General features: G+C 43.2%; 1 protein-coding gene and 1 long non-coding RNA gene across 3 annotated transcripts in view; one reads left to right on the top strand and one right to left on the bottom strand.

Annotated features, from left to right (window-relative positions):
- Positions 1 to 16,845, top strand: part of LOC122539459 (uncharacterized) — a 51,174-nt gene that overhangs the window by 5,046 nt on the left and 29,283 nt on the right. Inside the window, exon 3 of one of the 2 annotated variants that reach the window (XR_015759494.1) lies at positions 5,507 to 5,986. The exons of the other annotated variant lie outside the window; for it this stretch is intronic. This is a non-coding gene — a long non-coding RNA (uncharacterized LOC122539459). Of the gene's footprint in view, positions 1 to 5,506; positions 5,987 to 16,845 lie in introns of those variants that run through there. 2 annotated transcript variants of the gene reach the window in all.
- LOC122539455 (permeability factor 2-like) lies at positions 10,779 to 13,564 on the bottom strand. Its single transcript, XM_043674310.2, has 4 exons — positions 13,321 to 13,564; positions 12,399 to 12,531; positions 12,098 to 12,178; positions 10,779 to 11,966 (listed from the first exon to the last, which is right to left on the bottom strand). Coding segments are annotated over exons 1-4 (282 nt in total). The 5' UTR covers positions 13,388 to 13,564; the 3' UTR covers positions 10,779 to 11,965.

The raw sequence follows: 16,845 nt of genomic DNA, 5'->3' as shown, positions 1-16,845 counted from the left end.
GAAGATGTGCAAGTTAGGTGGATTGGCCTTGCTAAATTGCCCTGTATTATACAGGGATGTGCAGGCTAAATATTTTAACCATGGGAAATGCAGAAGTACAGAATTGGGATGGATTTGGATGGGATGCTCTTTGGAGGGTTGGTGTGGATTCATTGGGTCAAATGGCTTGCTTCCACACTGCAGTGATTCTATGTTATGTACTTTTTGGTGAATCATACTGAGACAGTGTAAAGGAGTATGTGTTTCGAAGAACATGAGAATGGGAACTAAGTTCAAGGTAAGATTAATTTTGTGTGGAACTAAACTGCTTTAGCTGCTAAATCCATCAGCCAACAATAAAAATTGAGTGAGTAGACTTCTCAAAAGTAGAATTCTTCATATTATCCCAGGGTCACACATAAATGATTATGCAAATAGGAGGATAAAGCAGATTAATACATACATTGACAGGAAAGATAGTGCAGGAGGGGTGGCTTTTGATTTCTGGGACATTGGGAGCAGTTCTGGGGGAGATGGGTCATATCCAAACCCATTGGGTTGGGCCTGAACAGAGTTGAGGCTGATATGCATTTGGAGGAATTTGCTAATGCTGTTGGAGAAGATTTAAAGTCATTTGGCAATCGTGTAGAAATCAAGAGGTACTCTCAGAGAGGAACACTAAGGCACACAGAGCACTAGGCCAGACATACAGCTTTTGGGTAGGCAACAGTAATTTAGTAAGAAAGATTATTGGAAGTGGAATATATTACAGTCTAAACCAGTGTTACTGTGCATGTCTGTGACTGCATGTAATGCAATAAATAAGGTTAGTCAGTTACACATGCATGTTAGCATACTGAAAAACTATATGATTAAAAAAAGGACTGCATGTAAAATCTTTCTAGATATAAGGCATTCATAAAAGAAGGGAAAGGCAGAAAAGGGGATCGGTGGCCTTATTGATTGAGAACGTTGCAGTTGCTGGAGAGAGAGGTCAAGGACAGAATCTATTTGGCTACAGCTAAGGAAAACAGTGCAAACATGTTGTTCAGTGTAATCCATGGGCAAATAAATTTGCAAGACATTTACAGAAATGTATATAAATTATAGAGTAACTATCATGGGGAACTGTGGTATGCAAACATCTGCTGGGATAATAGGATGTGGAAATGTTGGTGTTGGACTAGGGTGGACCAAGTCAGAAGTCATATGAGAGTAGGCAATAGTCCAAAAGATTTATTTGAAATCACAAGCTTTCTGAGCAAGACTACCTAAGTTGTGTTCAGAGAATTTAAAAAAGCAGTACGGTTTCAGTCCTATGAGAACTGGTCCTCAAAATAAGGTGAAGCAATTAGGTCAAGTGTCAACAGGAGAACACTCTGGGGCAATGATCATTATACCAAAGTTTTAGGTTGGCCAGACTATCCAAACTGGAATAAATTAACTGAGGGAAAGATTATTCCAGTTGGGAAATATTGGATCTGAGGCAGATATATTTCAATCAAAGATGGCATGGGAAACAGGAACTGAATAATGGACTGCCATTAAAGAAGTGATCATTTGAACAAAGCCAAGTACATTCCCAACAAAGAGAAAAGTGAGGGGAAAGGTTATGATAAACAAATTCCATGGATGACAAGTGATAGAGATTAGGGTTAAGATGTGCACCTATCTAAGTGTTTCTTAAATGATGAAAATGTACTTTCTTCCACCTGCCAGCCCATTCCAGACACACGCCACCCTCTGTGTGGAAAATATTGCCCCTCTGGAAACCTTTTGTATTTGTGCCTGTCACCTTAAATCTATGCCCTCCCCTACCATGGGAACTCCCCTACCATGGGGAAGAACTGTTGGCTATCTACCTTAACTATGCCTCTCATGATTAGGTGGAAATAGGCAAAAGTGAGGACTGCAGATGCTGGAGATTAGAGTCGAGAGTGTGGTGTTAGAAAAGCACAGCGGATCAGGCAGCGTCCGAGGAGCAGGAGAATCAACGTTTTAGGCAAAAGCCCTTCATCAGGATTCAAAAGCCCTTCATGAAGGGCTTACACCCGAAATGTCGATTCTCCTGCTCCTCAGATGCTGCCTGACCTGTTGTGCTTTTCCAGCACCACACTCTCGACTCTGATCTCCAGCATCTGCAGTCCTCACTTTTGCCTATTTATAAGAATTGAGTATGACTGTCCACCTCGGAAATTCAATGTCATTGGACATGAGGTCTTTGGGTCACTGCTAATGAGTCTTACTAGTATTAATAGAAGACCAAATTCACTTGCTGCTACTGTAACCTAGTTTAAATTCTTAATTTCCCAGCTCCTAGTTTTAAGTACTCAAATTTTGATAGAAAAAGCAAAAGAAAAACTCACAATGATATCTGTGCTTGAGTTGCTGACCAGTCTTATAAAAACATCTGAGTAGCTGGCAGCAGTTTTTGTGCAGTCCCTCATTATGCCTCAGTATTGAGCTTCAGATAACATACTGTGGATAAATTAAAACAAAAAATAAACATATTCAGGCTTTTGCTATTGCACAATGTTAGAAATTGTTATCTGTTTTCTAAATCATGGTTTTGTGAATCAGACCGAGGCAGTGTAAGGCAGTTTGCATTTGTCAGAGCGTGAGAACAGTAATGAAGTTCAATTGTAAGCTTTTTTACCCTTGAAACCAAATTGCCTTAGTTGCTAAATCTATCAGCCAACAATAAAAGTTGAGGTAGTAGAGAAAATAGACAATTTTTTAAAAAATTCTTTCACGTGATTTGAGTATCACTAAGCCAGTGTTTATTGTTTATCCATAATTGCCCCTGAAAAGGTGGTAAGCAGTTGTTGTTTTAAACCTCTAATCTCTCCAAAGGTGTTAATTGTATCAGTTGAAGTATATTTGAGGGCCATTACTGGGTAGTTATTTGAGCACATTCAAAGAGGCACTCATTGATGTGGAGGGGAGGGGTGGAGTGGGGTGGGGTGGAGTGGGGTGGAGTGGAGTGAGGTGGGGAGGGGAGGGGTGGGGAGGGGTGGGGTGGAGTGGGGTGGAGTGAGGTGAGGTGGAGTGAGGTGAGGTGGAGTGGGGTGGGGTGAAGTGGAGTGGAGTGAGGTGGAGTGGAGTGAGGTGGAGTGGAGTGAGGTGGAGTGGAGTGAGGTGGAGTGGAGTGAGGTGGAGTGGAGTGAGGTGGAGTGGAGTGAGGTGGAGTGGAGTGAGGTGGAGTGGAGTGAGGTGGAGTGGAATGAGGTGGAGTGGAGTGGGGTGGAGTGGAGTGGGGTGGAGTGGAGTGGGGTGGAGTGGGGTGGAGTGGAGTGGGGTGGAGTGGAGTGGGGTGGAGTGGAATGGGGTGGAGTGGATTGGGGTGGGGTGGGGTGGAGTGGAGTGGAGTGGAGTGAAGTGGAGTGAAGTGAAGTGGAGTGGATTGGGGTGGAGTGAAGCGGAGTGGAATGAGGTGGAGTGAGGTGGGGTGGAATGAGGTGGAGTGGAATGGAGTGGAGTGGAGTGAAGTGGAGTGAAGTGAAGTGGAGTGGAGTGGGGTGGAATGAAGTGGAGTGGAATGAGGTGGAGTGAGGTGGGGTGGAGTGAGGTGGAGTGGAGTGAGGTGGAGTGGAGTGAGGTGGGGTGGAGTGAGGTGGGGTGGGGTGAGGTGGGGTGGAGTGAGGTGGGGTGGAGTGAGGTGGAGTGGAGTGAGGTGGTGAAGTGGAGTGGAGTGAAGTGGAGTGAAGTGGAGTGAAGTGGAGTGAAGTGGAGTGGAGTGGAGTGGGGTGGAGTGAAGTGGAGTGGAATGAGGTGGAGTGGAATGAGGTGGAGTGAGGTGGGGTGGAGTGAGGTGGGGTGGAGTGAGGTGGGGTGGAGTGAGGTGGGGTGGAGTGAGGTGGGGTGGAGTGAGGTGGGGTGGAGTGAGGTGGGGTGGAGTGAGGTGGAGTGGAGTGGAGTGGAGTGGGGTGGAGTGGAGTAAGGTGGAGTGAGGTGGAGTGGAGTGAGGTGGATTGGAGTGGGGTGGGGTGGAGTTGGGTGGAATGGAGTGAGGTGGAGTGGAGTGAGGTGGAGTGGAGTGAGGTGGAGTGGAGTGAGGTGGAGTGGAGTGAGGTGGAGTGGAGTGAGGTGGAGTGGAGTGGAGTGGAGTGGAGTGGAATGGGGTGGAGTGGAGTGTGGTGGAGTGGAGTGTGGTGGAGTGGAGTGTGGTGGAGTGGAGTGTGGTGGAGTGGAGTGTGGTGGAGTGGAGTGTGGTGGAGTGGAGTGTGGTGGAGTGGAGTGTGGTGGAGTGGAGTGTGGTGGAGTGGAATGGGGTGGAGTGGAATGGGGTGGAGTGGAGTGAGGTGGAGTGGAGTGAGGTGGAGTGGAGTGAGGTGGAGTGGAGTGAGGTGGAGTGAGGTGGAGTGGAGTGAGGTGGAGTGGAGTGAGGTGGAGTGGAATGGGGTGGAGTGGAATGGGGTGGAGTGGATTGCGGTGGGGTGGAGTGGAGTGGGGTGGAGTGGGGTGGAGTGGAGTGGAGTGAGGTGGAGTGGGGTGGAGTGAGGTGGAGTGGAGTGAGGTGGAGTGGAGTGGGGTGGAGTGAGGTGGAGTGGAGTGAGGTGGAGTGGAGTGAGGTGGAGTGGAGTGAGGTGGAGTGGAGTGAGGTGGAGTGGAGTGAGGTGGAGTGAGGTGGAGTGGAGTGAGGTGGAGTGGAATGGGGTGGAGTGGAATGGGGTGGAGTGGATTGCGGTGGGGTGGAGTGGAGTGGGGTGGAGTGGAGTGGAGTGAGGTGGAGTGGGGTGGAGTGAGGTGGAGTGGAGTGGGGTGGAGTGAGGTGGGGTGGTGAGGTGGGGTGGAGTGAGGTGGGGTGGAGTGAGGTGGGGTGGAGTGAGGTGGAGTGGAGTGAGGTGGAGTGGAGTGAGGTGGAGTGGAGTGAGGTGGAGTGGGGTGGAGTGAGGTGGAGTGGAGTGGGGTGGAGTGAGGTGGGGTGGAGTGAGGTGGAGTGGAGTGAGGTGGAGTGGAGTGGGGTGGAGTGGAGTGGGGGGAGTGGAGTGGGGTGGAGTGGATTGGGGTGGAGTGGATTGCGGTGGGGTGGAGTGGAGTGGGGTGGAGTGGAGTGGAGTGAGGTGGAGTGGAGTGGAGTGAGGTGGAGTGGGGTGGAGTGAGGTGGAGTGGAGTGGGGTGGAGTGGGGTGGAGTGGGGTGGAGTGGGGTGGAGTGGGGTGGAGTGAGGTGGAGTGGAGTGGAGTGAGGTGGAGTGGGGTGGAGTGAGGTGGAGTGAGGTGGAGTGGGGTGGAGTGGGGTGGAGTGGGGTGGGGTGGGGTGGAGTGGAGTGGGGTGGGGTGGAGTGGAGTGGAGTGGAGCGGAGTGGGGTGGGGTGGAGCGGAGTGGGGTGGGGTGGGGTGGGGTGGGGTGGGGTGAGGAGATGTATACCTGAAATCGGTCTCTCCAAGATCGTAGTGGATTCAGGCTCCTCATCCTCGCTAATTGCTTTTGTTTGCTTTCCTCTATTTCTCTTCTCTTCTCCTGTGTGTTTTTCCCCTACCTTCTGTGTTCCCCACCTACCTCATGAGCTCCAATGGCATCGGCAGAGGGCCTCTGTGAACCCAGCACAGAGAGAGTAGGCCCGGCGTGGGCCTCACGCATTCATAAAACTGAAGCCAATCGGGGCAGCAGCATGGCAGTGGCTAGAGCCCAAATGGCGACAGCAATGGTCAGCAATGATGTAGCGGTTGGGGCTGAAGCCTCACGAGCGGCTGGGAAGCCTGGTGTGCCTAGGCAAGCTTCAGCACCATGCAGGGGAGAGTGAGTTTTCTTGGAGCATCTGCAGGTCCATGCCTCAAGAAAGAACCGTAATGTTTGACATTTTAAGTTTTATTACTTTACTTATTTACTTTTATGCTAAGAAGACTGTAGCGCTGAACGTTTTAACTTATTTCATTTTTCCATTTCTGTAACTAAAGTTTTGTACCTAAGATGGCAGCGTGCATGGTGATTTTGAACACTTTTCACTGTACACCTGTACCCCATACTTGAGTCCACATGACAATAAAACCAAATCTAAAATCTAATGTTTCACTCTGTCAATAAACCTATTCCAGGTAAATAAAATTGAAAAGAACTGCAGATGCTGTAAATCAGAAACAAAAACAGAAATTGCTGGAAAAGCTCAGCAGGTCTGGCAGCATCTGTGAAGAGAAATCAGAGTTAACATTTCAGCTTCGGTTCTGAGGAAGGGTCATGGACCTGAAATATTAGCTTTGATTTCTATCCACAGATGCTGCCAGACATGTTAAGCTTTTCCAGCGACTCCTGTTTCTGTTCCAGATAAAGACAGTCTCTGGTTTCTTCCTTCACCAGCTAGTTATTATCAGGTGTATAACAAAGGGGAGCTTGTACCTCGAATTCATGTTTCAGACAAGCTAATAAGCTCATTAAAATAAATGTATATATACTCTCCAGTCCTTCCTGTGATCTGGATGATGATGTACACAAAAAGACTAAGGATGACAAAAATGAGGTCCAGTTTAAAAACTAAGATCTTTAATGTCCATTACATTACCATTGGCATATTGGCAAAAGGTTAGTGAGTTCCCGCAGAAATTTTTCAGTTGCTATGTGACATAACCTCAATGCTGGTATCACAGGTCTCACTAGGCATACTTCAGCAAGAATGGGGACTCAGCAGAGGGTCCAGAGCTTCCACTCCCATAGAAATACTCCCTAACAAAATGGGGCATTACGTTTCAGCATCATTACCTTACACAGAGCCCCAAAATGATAAAGCACAGAAAGGGAACATTCAGTCCCATCATGTCTGTGGCAGCCACTTCATTTAAACCAAAGTCCTACAAATAGCAAGAAGGTAAATGAGCAGATGATATTACCCAAGACACAATGGAAATACCTTGCCCTTCTTCAAATGGTGAGGAGAGAGGAAGTCATATCGTTGGAAAAGATCTTCCAGCCGGTGGTGCCAATTTTGTGACCATAACTCTCTGGCCCCCATTGCCATATACCTCCATAGCAGTTTATTCCATGCCTTTTGTCCACTTTGCTTTATGCAAATGATGCTGAACACAAGTCTCAATCTTAAACCCGTACAGAACAAATCAAACAACTAATTTGATTTGACTTGATTGATTTATTATTGTCACATGTACCTACGTACAGTGAAAAGTTTTGTTTTACATGCGGTACAGGCAGATCATAACATACAAAGACACAAAGTTTATAAGGTGATTGAACAGAGCATCAAATACAAAGTTATGGCTGCAAGGAAGGTATACAAAAAGCAACATTAGGTTTGAAATTTGAGGGGTCCATTCAGAACTAACATAAATCCCAATATGGTGAAAGTGAGGACTGCTGATGCTGAGGATCAGAGTAAGATTAGAGTGGTGCTGGAAAAACACAGCAGCTCAGGCAGCATCCGAGGAGCGGGAAAATCTATGTTTCGGGCAAAAGCCTTTCATCAGGCTTTCATCACCACTCTAATTATAAATCCCAATATGTCATTCATATTACTTTCTTGTGCCTTTCTTCTGAATAGATAAACAGAACTTCACTCATTATATGAATGCAAACATTGATGTCTTATGGTTTTGTTATTCCATGGTGGGAAGAATTATGGTAAATATGAAATCACAACAAATTATTGAGTTATACATGACCAAACAGACCCTTCAGGCCACTAGTCCACGCTGACCACGTTCCCAAACTAAACTAGTCCCAACTGCCTGCACTTGGCCCTTATCCCTCCAAACTTTTCCTATTCATGTACATATCCAAATCTCTTTTAAATGTTATATCTGTACCTGCATTCAGCACTTTCTCTAGCAGTTTATTCCGCATACGAAACATCCCCTGCGTAAAAAAAAGTTACCCCTCATGTCCTTTTTTAACCTTTCTCCTCTCACCTTGAAAATATGCCCCATAGTTTGAGAGATATTTTCCAACTAAAAGGAGGAGCTCCCCACAAGTTAGTTACTGGTCTGGAATTCATTACAGCTTTGGTTTGTTTTTCACAGCAGAAGCTGTGAGAAGTGGTGAGGTGGTTGGTTGTAAGATCAGCAATGAGTGGCACTCCTGTTCAAAGGCAGAGTGGCTGGCACCTCACTATCATGTGGTGGTCAACCAATGAAGTCTTAAGATGCAATCTCACTCCATCACTCTTGCTCTGTCTTTGATGGCATTGTGTCCATCATCATTGGCCCTTCCTATCATCCTTGATGTTTCTCTGTTAACAAAAAAGTTGCCCCTCATGAAGAAGGGCTTATGCCCTCCTGAAGAAGGGCTTATGCCCGAAACGTCGATTCTCCTGTTCCTTGGATGCTGCCTGACCTGCTGCACTTTTCCAGCAACACATTTTCAGCGTTTCTCTGTTAACCTCAACTTTCAGGACATCAACACTGACCTTTACAGTCACACTTTGTTTTAAAAAATTCTCAAGGTCAGGTTCGTAGGAGAGTAGTCTGACACAGAACAAACGACCAAGAGGCGAGTCTGCTAGAATATGAGCATTTTATTCCCCGCAGCGTCGCCACAACCAGGTCTCATACTTACAACGGGTCTGGCTTATACTCACTCTACATGTTACCGGAACTGGGAGCCGTCAGTTCTCGTAGAGCGGTTGCCAACAACCCACGCTCGGCGGTTAAACGTAACCCCGGAGCAGACTCACCGAACTGGAGACTTTTCCAGCTGATATACTCTTTTCCAGATATAAACATTCATGTGAACAGCAGAGCAAGGCTAAAAAACACATTCCATTCTGGTTACATACAGATAAGAAGATTCACACGGGGAGGTGTGTAATAAGATTCACACGGGACTAAGCAACACCTCCATTCCGGTTAGATTCACACATGTATTGGGACACAATTTTAACCCTTTCACCACATTCCACTGCTTGGCCCAATCCATGTGTTACATTATGATTCACACATGTATTGGGACATAATTTTACACCACATTCCACTGCTTGGCCCAATACATGTGTTACATTATGCTTAATTCAGTTCAATTCGTTTCAGTTAATTTCAGTTCAGTCAATTCAGTGTAGTTCAATTCAGCTCAGTTCAGGTCTGTTCAGTTCAATTCAATTGTGTTCAATTCAGTTCCGTCCATTTCAATTCAATTTAGCTCAGTTCCATTTTGTTCCGTTCAATTTGATTCACTTCAGTTCAATTCAGTTCAGTTCCACTCAGTTCAGTTCAGTTCAATCCCATTCAATTCTGTTAACTCCGCTTCAGCTTTTTGGACATGCCCACATCCTCCGCTGTACCCCAGGCAAGGGGTTCTTCGGCAGGACTGGGATCCTCTCAAGGGTGGACAGCAGCGACCCTGGGGTTCCTCCGGTCGCCCCCCACCATTTCTCAAACAAACTGCCACGTCATGCCACGGTCCATGCCATCCCGGGACGGTCGGGACCTCCACAGTTTGTTCTTCTGGTTTCTTAGTTTTTTTCCAAAACATTGTTCTGTATCAAAATCTCTCCTCAATTGCGATTGACCCTGCTCGCAGCGCCAAAATGTTTTAAAAAATTCTCAAGGTCAGGTTCGTAGGAGAGTAGTCTGACACAGAACAAACGACCAAGAGGCGAGTCTGCTAGAATATGAGCATTTTATTCCCCGCAGCGTCGCCACAACCAGGTCTCATACTTACAACGGGTCTGGCTTATACTCACTCTACATGTTACCGGAACTGGGAGCCGTCAGTTCTCGTAGAGCGGTTGCCAACAACCCACGCTCGGCGGTTAAACGTAACCCCGGAGCAGACTCACCGAACTGGAGACTTTTCCAGCTGATATACTCTTTTCCAGATATAAACATTCATGTGAACAGCAGAGCAAGGCTAAAAAACACATTCCATTCTGGTTACATACAGATAAGAAGATTCACACGGGGAGGTGTGTAATAAGATTCACACGGGACTAAGCAACACCTCCATTCCGGTTAGATTCACACATGTATTGGGACACAATTTTAACCCTTTCACCACACACTTGACCTTTTGATATTGAGCTTCTGGGTAGTTTCAAACCCGATCAATAGCTGACTTTAACGTGCCTTGTTATACCCTCAATGCTGCTTTACAAGGTTCAGCCATGACATTCTAAAAGAAATGTCTTGATATTTTCCCTGTATAGTTTGTCAGCTTTATTTCTTTTCTGGCCTGTCCTAGATGTTAATTCTCAGTGTATTGAATTGCGTTGTTAACTGGCTTGAATGTGCTTCATAATCTTTACATGCCTTCCGCTTTAATCCTATTGTATTACACTGTAATGAAAATGCAGGGGGCTGTCATTCAACTTCAGTCTAAAACATGCCTAAATGTGACATTGAGAGGCTGTAAAAACGTTTTGGCTGGAATTTCATTCTTTCAGTCTCTTTCAGGAATATTTATCACACTGCTGACATGCTGGAAAGATGGATGGAGCATAGTCTACTCATTTGCACCAGTAAATATTAATCAATTCTACAACTAGTGTAACATCCTGCTGTGAATATTTAAGCAAATCTACTCACAAGTCAGGTAATCAGACTACTCACCCACTTGCAAAATTGTATCACCCTCTGCATCTCCCATACCTCCTGATTGTAAACTGCTGCCCATGAAAGAGTTGATGGCAGATGAAAATTGCTTGAAATGGGACTCTGGGGCAATAAATGTGTAATATCTAATAGCTAGAGAGATCATTAAGTCCTAATTCAGCCACAGAGAGAAGCCTCATGATACAAAGTGTGGGTTAAAGTGTCAACCTCACAAAACTGAGTCTTCATTGCCAAGTCAAAATGTATTTACTTTTTCGCTACTCATTCTCAGCATGCTGTAACTCATCTCAGATTTAGAAATCGCACATAAGAGATAAACATTTCCTTTATTGTTGTAAAACCAAGAAGCAAGAATTAAGAAGTAAATACATACATTTTATTTGACCATAACAATCAAATGAAGATAATCATTTTGAGTATTGGCATAAATTATAAACATATAGGTGACAATGAAGAGTAAAAATGTCAATGATACAACAATCTTCAATACACGTGGAGCTTCTTATATTAAAAATGCTTAAATGATGTATGTAGATATGCATACTATTCTGGACAGTTACTGAGTATGACTGAGTAGAACTGACATTGAGTGGGAACACTATTATATTAGAATGAGCACTTGTCTGAAGTAGTGACTGCTATTTGGACTTTCAACATTTCCATCTAGTAAACAACATAGACCAAACTACAACTAACCTGACTGATCTGAGATAAAACTCATTGCAAATTAAGTGTGACAATATGAATTATTTTTAAAAATCATAATTTACTTCTATATCTGATCATCTAGTATCAATTGTTCTTTCCATGTTATGTAAGCAAGCCAGTGTCCCTCAGTTTACTGACCTGGCTGCAAGTTGATAACTTCTTCAACTAAGCTAACCCACTACAACCAACGACTACACTCAGTACCAACATGATAATGAAGAATAATCTAAATGTACAAAAAAAATACCCAGACAGGAAATAGGACAGAGTGAAAAGTTTGTTATGTTAACACTTCCAGTGTGGAATTATAGCACTGTGTTGAAGTATTTCCAGGTAATGATTGACAAGTATATTTTATGGAAAACTGTGATGTAAATTTCAATGACGAAACAAATATTCTTAAGTATTTCTGAATCTACTCAGAGTAAAAGAAAGGACTTAAACCAGTGCAAATATACTGACCATCAGTACTGACCCTATGCCCCCTCTCACCACTTCACTCTAGATCGAAATTCCAGTTATAGAAAGGGACTCTTAACTGCTGAGTAAACATGAAGTATCTGCCAAGATAGATCTGTAGGTGTATGGAAATTAATACATGACCCAACAGGACAAGACATGAGCCCCTTTCATTTCAGGCACGTTTTGGTGTTAATAACATGTATCCTTTCAAACAAAGTTATCTGGAAAGGTTCAACCAACATAATCACCAGAAATAACTGCAATCTTGCAAGAGTTACTAATCAGTTCAAAGGGATTGTCCATTTCCACTCAAATATCTTCTTTTCTATAAAAGAAAGGGATTTGTTATTAGCAACAGAATACTAGTTTTAAGTTTTGGAGCATTTCATAAATAGAAAGCCCTTCACAACAAAAATAATGCACAGTATTAGGATTTTGTACAAAATAAAAATGTACCATTGCAAAGGCCTTCCTATCTTTTTTATCAAATCTGCCTTTGGATTCACACAGACCTTCCTTCCTTTTCTAAGGGTTGCACTGAAAAAAAACACATACAATGTTAGTTTGACTTCATGGTTTGGGTATATAGAAAGTGTGCAGCTGGTTATCTTTATTTTCAAACTATGCAATAATTGTGGAGATTCTGTGCCAATCGCTTTACTCTTTCTCAGGCCACGCATTCAGGGGTAAGGATCATTAAAGTGGGTCGCCACATCTTTCAACAATGCTGTTAAGGATCTCCAATGAAGTTACTCACATGATTTGAACTTTGGTGCAGTGCGGACCTGCGGGTATGATTTCAAGTTTCTTGATGTACTTTCGGGGGATCCCGAGTGCAGATCGGATACAATGACAGCGCAGATCGAATTTCACTGCACCAATAGCTCGGCCTGCACAGAAAGCCATGTGAAATGTTAATATCTAATACTGTAGTTTCTCACAATCTTTTTTAAAAATAATTCTCTCTTTGTGGATCTTTCTCCCACAATATGAAACCTCAGCAGCATTCAGAACTATTTTCCCATTCAGAAGTAACTGGCTGTCAGATTGTAGCAGGAATCATTTAGGATATAGGAATAGGAATAGGCCATTCAGCCCTACAAACTTGTTCCATCATTCAATGAGATCATAGTTGATCTGTGGCCTAACTCGATATACTTGACTTTCCTCCACATTCCTTAACACCTTTGCTGAATAAAAATTGATCTCTCTCAGATTTAAACGTAACAACTAATCTAGCATCAACCAGAGGTTGTGGAAGAAAGTTCCAAGCCTCCAATTCATTTTGTGTATAGAAGTGTTTCCCAATATCTCTTCTGAACAGTCTGGCCCTACCTCTCAGACTATGCCCACTAATTCTAAAATCTCCAACTCGTAGAAATAGTCTATCTTTATCTATCCTGTCGTTTCCTGTTAATATCTTGAAGACTTCAATCAGATCATCCATTAACTTTTTAACTGCTGTGAGAGCTAAAGCCCATGGTCCTATTTGCAAATGGTCACCACACACTGACACTAATTAATTTCTACCAACGAGGCAAAAAAAGCCTCTCACCCAGTCTCTCACACGTTAAGGTGTGCCCAGTATTGTATCAAGTTGAAGATTTCTGTTATAACTTTACTGTTCAGCAAGTAAACAGCATGATTAGGGTCCGTGAGAAGCACAACAAATCTCTTACCATCTGTCAATTGTCCAGAAAGCATCAGGATGGCTAAGATGATGAAGATAGCTCTGCAGTTCATCATTTCTTTTTTAGCTGCTGATCGTACAGACTCAGGCAATTCTCTGCTTCTTTGCCCAAAGTCAGTGCATTTATAGTCTGACTGGTCTCGCAATTATGAATTTCCACACACTGGCCCAGATCCAAAGGGAGGTGGTAAAAACATAAGTCAAACCTACTGGACTTATCCCGAGATAATAGTGAAGCTTTAGTTTACTTTATTCTGACTACTCCAGCAACCAACTTATTCATTTTGAATTGCAAAAGTTGACAAATGCTTACAAACTATTGAGAAAAATTCACAAAATTGGTTTCAAGTGCAGTTTTCAAGTATGTGATTTAATTTCCTGAGCAATGCCATAATTACATAAACACGGGTCCCAAAGCAATTTAGCTGCATTCCAACCATTCTCTACACATCTGAAATACATCTTTACTTGCCTTGTCACATAAATTGTCATCGTTTTCAGTCTTCTAAAGAAACTTATATAATTGGTCCATTGTACAACAGGTTGGAATGACTTGGTTGACAGCAAGTTATTGGCAAAGTTGAAATGGAAGGCGTGAGTCATAGAAACATAGGAAAAGGAATAGGCCATTCAGCCCGCTCTTCTATTCAATAAGATTGTGGCTTATCTTCCAACTTGGTCCCTTGTACTTGCTTTCTCTCCTTAACCAATAAGTTCTTTAGTCCTCAGAACTATATCTAACTTCTTCTTGAAAACATTCAATGTTTTGGTCTCAAACTGCTCACCACTTCCTGTGTGAAGAAATTTTGTCCCAAATGGTTTACCCCACATCCATACTGTGACCTCTGGTCCTGGACTCTCCAGGCATTAGGAGCATCCCATCCTGTGTTTACTCTGTCTGGTCTTCTGAAGAGTTTTATAGGTTTTATTTATGAGACTACCCCCTCATTCTTCTAAACTCCCATGACCATAGTCCTAACCAAACCAGTCTCTCTTCATGTGTCAGCTCTGCTTTCCCAGGAATCAATTTGGTAAATCTTCATTGCACCCCTGCCACAGTCAGAATATCCCACCTCAGATAAAGAGAACCAAAACTGCACATAATACAACAACTGTGGTCTGACCAAGGCATCGTACAATTGCACCAAGGCATCCCTGCTCCTCTCTAACCCTCTCGCTATGTAGACTGACATACCATTTGCCTTCTTCACTGTGTGCTTCACATGCATATTTACTTTCAGTGACTGGCGAACAAGGACACCCAGATTTCAATCACCTCCTTGTTTCCCAATACAGACTTTAGAAATAGAATTGACTCAACATTGGCACATTTACCTTCACACATTTAATGCATTGTCTGAGCTTAGATGACGCCTATTATTAGATAAGCTGATGCCACCTTGAGAATGTAATTCTGGGATTTGCATATTAAAGAACCTAAAACACTATATCCCATTCTAAAAGATGAAAGACTTAATCTAAATTTATTTAAGAACTATAACCTGGTGTTGTGTGATTTTTAACTTAAAGTTGTTTAATATGTAATTACAGCTCCATAACACTGTAACCCTTTTGCTATAGATTCAGTGTAGTATGGTCATGTTCCACAACCATTTGATGAAGAGGCAGCACCTCGAAAGCTAGTGCTTCCAAACAAACCTGTTGGACTATAACTCGGTGTTGTGTGATTTTTAACTCTATCATTTCTGACACTGTTTTCCATGTGATCTGCTCTTTATTCTTTTATAATGAACTCTAGCATTTTCCCCACTACCATGTCAGGCTGGGCAGTCTATAATTCCATTTTCTCTCTACCTCATTTTTTAAATAGTGGGGTTACATGAACGACCCTCCAATCTATAGGAACTGTTCCAGAGTCATAAAATTTTGAAAAATAACTACCAATACATCCACTATTTCTAAGTTCACTTCCTTATGTGCTATGGGATGTACAGGGCCATGGAAATTGATTGGCTTTAAATCCCATTGGTTTCATTTCCTACTAATACTGATTTCTTTCAGTTTCTCTCTCTCATTAGACCATTTGTTCCCAACAGTTTTGTGACTCTATTTGTGTCTTCCTTTATGAAAGTAAAGTATTTAATTGGCCTGCTATATTTTTGTTCCTCACTATAGATTGCGCTGTTTCTTATTGTAAGGGACCGACATTCATCTTCACTAATCTTTTCCTTTTCACTTGCTTATAGAATCTTTTACAGTCAGTTTTTATGTTTCCTGCAAGTTTACTCTTGTACTCTATCTTTCCCCTCCTAATCAATCACCTTGTCCTCCTTTGCTGAAATTGAAACTACTCCTCCAGTCTGTTGCTTTTTTGGCCACTTTGTATACTCCTTCCTTGGCTCTGATTCTGTCCATAATTTCCCTTGTTAGCCATGGTTGGACCACCAGCTCTGTGTTCTTTTTGTGTCAATCAGGAATGAATAATTGTTACAGTTCCTCCATGTGATCTTTAAATGGTTACCAATGGGTATCCATCGTCATCCCTTCCCCAATATAATAATTATCATATTGCAGCCAGCTCTCACCTCATACTATCATAGCGTCCCTTATTTAGATTCAGGAACCTCATCTCAGAATCAACCACAACACTCTCCATCTTGATGACAACTTCAATTATATTATGGTCGCTCATCCCCAAGGGGCTTTGGAAGACTAGATTGTCAATTACAGGTAGTTCTCATATAAAGCGTGTTTCAGCAATGCAATTTGGCCATAACGTCGCTGAAGAATTAGGGAACGGTATTTTTGCGATTGTCTACCTCTGTTTGTAACAGTGTGATTCCAGCAGCGATCGTTTTGCAAAAATTCATTTTGTGTATGCGCCAATATCAGCACTGAAGTCTCCATGCCGTCCTGCTCATGCATCAATGTCAGCTGCCATTAAGGGCAAGCTTACAAATACGGGGTAGACCATTTAGGACAGAGATGAGGAGAAACTCCTTCACCCAGAGAGTGGTGGCTGTGTGGAATGCTCTGCCCCAGAGGGCAGTGGAGGCCCAGTCTCTGGATTCATTTAAGAAAGAGTTGGATAGAGCTCTCAAAGATAGTGGAATCAAGGGTTATGGAGATAAGGCAGGAAGAGGATACTGATTAGGAATGATCAGCCATGATCATATTGAATGGTGGTGCAGGCTCGAAGGGCTGAATGGCCTACTCCTGCACCTATTGTCTATTGTCTATTGTCTATTGCCATCAGTGCAAGAAAGAGATACTGTACAATACATTGAGCAGCTTCATCTCAAAAATTTAACTAATGAATGTTCATTGCTCTCTCTGTGACAAGGAGATTCTTGTATAATCCCTGTATAATTCCTGTATAATCCCTGTATAATTTCTATATAATTCCTGTATAGTCCCTGTATAATTCCTGTATAGTCCCTGTATAATTTCTGTATAATTCCTGTATAGTCCCTGTATAATTCCTGCATGCCTCTTATACATACCGTTGGCCTTTTTAATTTGTTTTTGTTCCTACGTATCACACAATCTACTC

The sequence above is a fragment of the Chiloscyllium plagiosum genome, unplaced genomic scaffold (genome assembly GCF_037043375.1).
Source record: "Chiloscyllium plagiosum isolate Xiang-an unplaced genomic scaffold, Cpla_swu_hap1 HiC_scaffold_2, whole genome shotgun sequence".
Classification (NCBI taxonomy): Eukaryota; Metazoa; Chordata; class Chondrichthyes; order Orectolobiformes; family Hemiscylliidae; genus Chiloscyllium; species Chiloscyllium plagiosum.
This window is presented reverse-complemented; position numbering and strand designations above follow the sequence as displayed.

What these genes read in the sequence shown, in the direction of transcription:
- LOC122539455 (XM_043674310.2), bottom strand. Translation starts at nt 13,387, where the DNA reads ATGATGAACTGCAGAGCTATCTTCATCATCTTAGCCATCCTGATGCTT. An exon ending in TTCTGGACAATTGACAGATG is followed by an intron (nt 12,532 to 13,320) that starts GTAAGAGATTTG and finishes CTTTCTGTGCAG; the next exon opens with GCCGAGCTATTGGTGCAGTG. An exon ending in TGCACCAAAGTTCAAATCAT is followed by an intron (nt 12,179 to 12,398) that starts GTGAGTAACTTC and finishes GTTTTTTTTCAG; the next exon opens with TGCAACCCTTAGAAAAGGAA.